Source organism: Dendrobates tinctorius, unplaced genomic scaffold (genome assembly GCF_039654945.1).
Source record: "Dendrobates tinctorius isolate UK_male_01 unplaced genomic scaffold, ASM3965494v1 ptg000177l, whole genome shotgun sequence".
NCBI lineage: Eukaryota > Metazoa > Chordata > Amphibia > Anura > Dendrobatidae > Dendrobates > Dendrobates tinctorius.
This window is the reverse complement of record NW_027361844.1, coordinates 9,411,341-9,417,340: the sequence shown is the minus strand read 5'-3', so window position 1 is coordinate 9,417,340 and position 6,000 is coordinate 9,411,341. Positions and strand designations below refer to the sequence as shown.

At 50.5% G+C, this 6,000-nt stretch overlaps 1 protein-coding gene across 2 annotated transcripts in view; it reads left to right on the top strand.

Moving 5' to 3' along the window:
* Window positions 1-1,130: 1,130 nt before the first annotated feature.
* The window catches only part of LOC141054264 (thioredoxin domain-containing protein 6-like), a 198,963-nt gene continuing 194,093 nt past the window's right edge, over window positions 1,131-6,000 (top strand). The window contains exon 1 of one of the 2 annotated variants that reach the window (XM_073551531.1): window positions 1,131-1,408. In XM_073551531.1, coding sequence (XP_073407632.1) covers window positions 1,259-1,408 — 150 coding nt within the window. In that variant the 5' untranslated portion in view covers window positions 1,131-1,258. The remainder of the gene's footprint in view (window positions 1,409-6,000) is intronic. The other variant, XM_073551535.1, reaches the window with a different exon arrangement.

Genomic DNA, 6,000 nt, shown 5'->3' with positions numbered 1-6,000 from the left:
CATACTTACCTCAACCAGCACCATGACAACAGCAAAGCAGAGTCTTGCAGACGGTAGAGGCAAGGCTGAGCGCACAGGACCTGTGATGAGGTCACAGGAGGGGCGGAGTCAGGGGTGACATGATCGGGGGTCTGGACAAAGGCTCCTGATCATGTGACCCCCTGACTCCTCCCCTCCTGTGACCTCATCACAGGTCCTGCGAACAGAGCGAGCAGGCAAGCGAGTGCGACGCTGTGAGTGGCGGCGGGGGGGGGGAGGTCTCATGCTAAGGCGAGGATGGGGTGCGTGGGGGGGGCGTGGCGGCTTATCTCCCTGCAGTGCGGGAGGAACTTGAAACTATCACCGCCATGCCCGCAGAGGGCCGGCGGCAGGAGCAACAGTGGCCGCAGCAGCTGGCAAGCGGCCAGATGATCGGGCGCTGCCGCCCGCGGCCCACGTGACAGCGGCCCAGCGGGAAAATGCCCGGTTGGTTATATTGCCAATCCGGGCCTGCTACAGAGACATTAGACTCGTGTACAAAATCTGTAATGCATTTTGCTGAAAGACGCCTATTCTTCTCCAAAAAAGCCTCCAACCAAGCCTTTTGATGGTCAAGTATTTGCTTAAAGGGATCCCCCTTTTGGTTGGTACAATTTAGATTGCCCCCTCTAGTAATCAATTTGCATTTGTCTAACAGAGGATTATCTTTAGGGTTTAAGCATTTTTCATGATTCTGTTGCAATTCCTCATTGATTAAAACTTCCAGATCAATACTTTCCACACTAGGTCTGTTGCTGTATATCTATTATGTACAGAATTGCTGTCATCAAGCTCCACTAAATCAGCGGCATTATAAGAGGGGTTGAAGTTGGCTTGTTGCATTACTAAATGGGGCAAGGAGGCAAGATATGGGCTTGTGCTCACCACTGCAGGTGTCTGCTCTTCTGATTTCCTCCTTTGTTCATTCTTATGACCTTCACCAATTATTAATAGATCACTAGTTTTATTGAGCAGGACCTGGCTGTCAGAATGCGCTCCAGGGGATTCCTCCTTCCAGTGAGTAGCAGTCCCAGGTTGAGAGTGCTTCACAGTCACGCTTCCCTGCTCCCTGGATTTCCCTCCCACCGCTGGTGGCAGCTGAGCAGCGCTACTTCTCTGCTCTTTCCTCCCTCCCAAGGTTCCATTACCCTGCGTGTGTCCGGAGGGAGTCCCTTCATCTGCACACAAGGTCCTTCCGACATGCTCCCGTCTCTCAGCTGTGCAGACGCTCTCACTATCAATGACAGCCGCTTCATACCGCAGCTCACGCCTTCTGTGCCTCCCGTCCAAAGGTGTCCCATCAGCGCCGTCAGATCCGCAGGAGAGCTGTCGCCCTCTCCCCTCCGCAGCGCCCCCGCTCCATTCAGCACAGCGATCTCCTGCTGCTTGTGTAAGTCTGGGTGGGCTGGTCTCGGGGCGGCAGGAGCAGAAGGCTTCTTCACTGGGGAAGCCCCGCCGAGCTGGCCTGCTCTGTCAATCACGGCTCCTCTCTTTGGTCCCCCGGTGCCCACGCTCACCTCTGCCTCCGGCACCTCTCCCCACCGCGGACAGCTGACGCCGGGGTTGCAGTGAGAGGAGGTCTCACCCCAGCAAAAGTCCCTTTGGTCCGATGTGTGTTAGGGAGCGCCGGCTTCTCTGCTCTGCCTGGCTCCACCTGCAGGGAGCCCTCTGCCATGTTCCTTGCTGCTGTTTGGCCTTTAAGGAGATTTCTCTTCTCAGGATTGGGTCCAATCTTCTTTTGGCTGGGTCCTGGCATATTCCCAATGTTTTTAAGATTAATAATCCATTTTTTAGTAAGCTTAAAGGGAAGGTGCCGCAATTTTATATAATTTGCAAAAAAATAGTAAGTTACAAAACATGTTGTGTGATACTGCCTGCTGAGCCGTGTATCTAACCCTATCCTGTGTGATACTGCCTGCTGAGCTGTGTATCTAATCCTATCCTGTGTGATACTGTATTCTGAGCCGGGTATCTAATCCTCTCCTGTGTGATACTTTCTGCTGAGCCGTGTATCTAATCCTCTCCTGTGTGATACTGTCTGCTGAGCCGTGTATCTAATCCTCTCCTGTGTGATACTGTCTGCTGAGCTGTGTATCTAATCCTATCCTGTGTGATACTGTATTCTGAGCCGGGTATCTAATCCTCTCCTGTGTGATACACGGCTCAGCAGAAAGTATCTAATCCTCTCCTGTGTGATACTGCCTGCTGAGCCGTGCATCTAATCCTCTTCTGTGTGATACTGCCTGCTGAGCCGTGTATCTAATCCTCTCCTGTGTGATACTGCCTGCTGAGCCGTGTATCTAATCCTCTCCTGTGTGATACTGACTGCTGAGCCGTGTATCTAATCCTCTCCTGTGTGATACTGCCTGCTGAGCCATGCATCTAATCCTCTTCTGTGTGATACTGCCTGCTGAGCCATGCATCTAATCCTCTTCTGTGTGATACTGCCTGCTGAGCCGTGTATCTAATCCTCTCCTGTGTGATACTGCCTGCTGAGCCGTGTATCTAATCCTCTCCTGTGTGCTACTGACTGCTGAGCCGTGTATCTAATCCTATCCTGTGTGATACTGTATTCTGAGCCGTGTATCTAATCCTATCCTGTGTGCTACTGACTGCTGAGCCGTGTATCTAATCCTATCCTGTGTGATACTGTATTCTGAGCCGTGTATCTAATCCTCTCCTGTGTGATGCTGCCTGCTGAGCCGTGTATCTAATCCTATCCCGTGTGATACTGCTCTCCTGAAATACTCTGTGCTGCTGTCACTCTGCTCCCAGAATCCTTGCTGCCTGCCATCCTCGGTGACCGAAGACCCCATTCCTCTCCTCAGATCCCGTCCTGGCGATGTGTGAAACCGAGGGGACAGGGGCCTGATGTATGGTGGAAGGAGCAGGGCGACAGCAGCACAGAGTATTTCAGGAGAGCAGTGTGCTGGTCTGTGGGGGGCGCCCTGTTCGGTGCCAGGGATTGTACAAAGAGCGCTGTGTTTTATTCACATGGATGGACCGTCTGCTTGTCTGCTCCACAGAAATCCAGGAAACATGTCTGCTGATTGATGGCCTGTTCTGATCCAGACTTTACATGCAAAGACAGTCAGTAACTTTGCAAGCCCCATCAAAATGGCTGCTCACTGTGTCTATAGATGTCATAGGTTTTTGTGCCAGATTTCAGTAGCTGCTCCCCCTAGTGTTAACAAGTGGAAATGCCAAACTTTTTAAAATTATTTTTCATATTTTGCAAAATTAAAAACAAACGATAATATTTTTTAAGAAAATGTAAACATTAATTCTTTACATTTTTTCAATTGCTGAAAAAAATTTTTTTGGATGGCACCTTCCCTTTAAGTAGCTTAAAATAGGGGAATTTTCAGGAGCTCCTAAGACACAGGACTGCTCCCTTCCCCTGCAAAGCACGCCTCTCGGGAAACAAGTGTTTGAATGACTTCTTCAATATTGTCCATCACACTCATTTAGCGGCCTGAACTCAGCGCATGTAAATACAACCGAAATGTTTCTGTGTGATGTGCAATATGTTAGCATTTGGGGCCCCAATTTAAACTTTGCCTAGGGCCCCACTTTGCCTAAAACCAGCCCTGATTGGGAGGTTCTGATTATTGAAGATGTTAACCTCAGGTCATCAGCAGAACAGAGGGCATGGGTAGGGTGGTAGACTGAGACGAGGGAGGAGATGTAGGGTGGTGCTGAGCCATGGAGTGCTTTGTGGGTGAGGGTAATAAGTTGTGGAGTGGATGGGTAAACAGTGTAATGACTGGCACGAGGTAGAAGCATCGTTATAACGATTGGTGAGAAATATGATCCTGACTGCAGTATTCAACACAGATTGGAGAGGGGAGAGTTTGGAGAGGAGGGAGACTGATTAGTAGAGAGTTACAATAGTCCAGATGAGAAAGAATAAGAGAAACAGTGAGAGTTTTTGCAGAGTCAAAAGTAAGAAAGGGTCGAATTCTAGAAATGTTTGTTACGGTTTGCAAAAGAGGAAAGCAAAAGTTACCCAGAAGTGGACCCTCTGGGTCACGGTTCCGGAGCCCCCGAGGGCGAGCACCCAGGTGAGGACCACCCCCTATACAGGGAGTGTTAGGGACAGACCCCACAGGGGGTAGAACCGCGACAGCCGGAACCAAAGGGACGACTGGTGCAATAGACTGGAGGAAGGCACAGACGTATCCGTACAGTAGAACACCGGAGAACACAGAGGCCTTAAGCTGGGCACAGGACCGGAGAGCCAGGGGCGACAGAGACTGGAGGCTGCAATAGAGAGGAAGCACAATGATGCACTAGGCGGGAGGATAGGCAAACAAGGAAGGTAATGTGGTAGGACGGGAAGGCGGCAGGAGCAGTACAGAGACGGAGAGAGAAGCAGGAAGACACGGAGTGGCAGAGACAGCGCAGGACAAGGACGAGGAACCCAGAGACACAGAGCACAGCGCAGACAGAGGCAAGGGTGAAGGGGCCTGAAAACACAGAGAACGCCGCACGAGACAGCACCACCGCATTTGATAGACAGGCGACTTACCTGCCCAGATGCCGGGCATATGTAGAGGTGGGCGCCTCCATGTTGGAGGCAGGGCCAGCACGTCACTCTACCCAGGAGGCTGCGTGCCAGGAGTCAAGCAGTGCGCAGGTGCCCGACGCCGGGGGGAGCCAGAGGCCGGGCACGGGGACACGCCGAGAAGCAGGAGCGTGCCGGGAGGCGCGTGCAGCACGGTAAGTGGGGGCTGGAGCTGGGACTGGAGCTGTTACAATGTTTTTGAGGTGCAGATAACAAGAGCGAGCCAGTGATGGGATGTGGGGGGTGAAGGAAAGTTCTGAATCAAGTATGACCCCAAGACAGCGGGAATGTTGCTGGGGAGTAATGGTGGCAATGTCAGGCATAGGTAAGTTAGAGGGAGGAAACACTAGGAGTTCAGTTTTTGACAGGTTCAGTTTCAGACAGAGGGAGGACATGATGTTAGAAACAGCGGTAAGACAATCACCGATGTTTTCTATAAAGGCAGGCATGATGTCAGGAGAAGAAGCGTATAATTGGGTGCAGGCTCGGACTGGTCCACAGGGTAACAGGGGAATCCCCCGGTGGGCCCCTGTGCAGATCTGGGCCCCCAACCCCACTATATGGGAGTAATTCACTTGATTCACTCTGTACAGAAAAAAAGCAGCATCTCATCATTCATTAACCAAGCTATCTAGTTTATTATATACAGTAGAGATATAGGTAAATTTGTGAACAAGGGTAGTGTAATATTTGTATGCAGATGAAAAATAGGGCCCCCACAAAGTCAATGTTACTGGTGGGCCCTTGACATTGAGTGTCATCAGCATAGAGATGGTACCGGAAACCGAATCTTCTGATTGCTTGACCAATAGGGGTATTATACAAAGAGAAGAGAAGGGGACCTAGAACCGATCCTTGAGGAACCCCAACAGTAAGTGGAAGATGAGAGGAGGAGGAGGAGCCAGCACAAGATACAGTGAAGGAGCGGTCAGAGAGATAGGAGGATAACCAGGAGAGAACGATGTTCTTGAGGCCGATGGAGAGGAGCATTGTGAGGAGGAGCTGATGATCCACAGTGCTGAATGCTGCAGAGAGATCCAAGAGAATTAGCATGGAGTAGTGACCATTAGGCTATGTTCACATGTAGCGGACCTCTCGCGGAAATTACCGCGAGAATTCCGGAATTCCATTCCGTGGGAAAATCACATTTTAAATTCCCGCGATTTTCCCACGGAAGCGTAATTAGCTTTCAGAATGCTAGCGTTTTCCAAGCGATCTGGAGCATCGCTTGGACAACTGATTGACAGGTTGGAGAGACTCGTCAAACACAGTGTTTGACAAGTGTGACCAACTTTTTACTATTGATGCTGCCTATGCAGCATCAGTAGTAAAAGATAAAATGTAAAAAATAATAAAAAAAATAAAAATTATTATTATTCTCACCTTCCGGCGTCCCGCGCAGCCTTCCCGCCTCT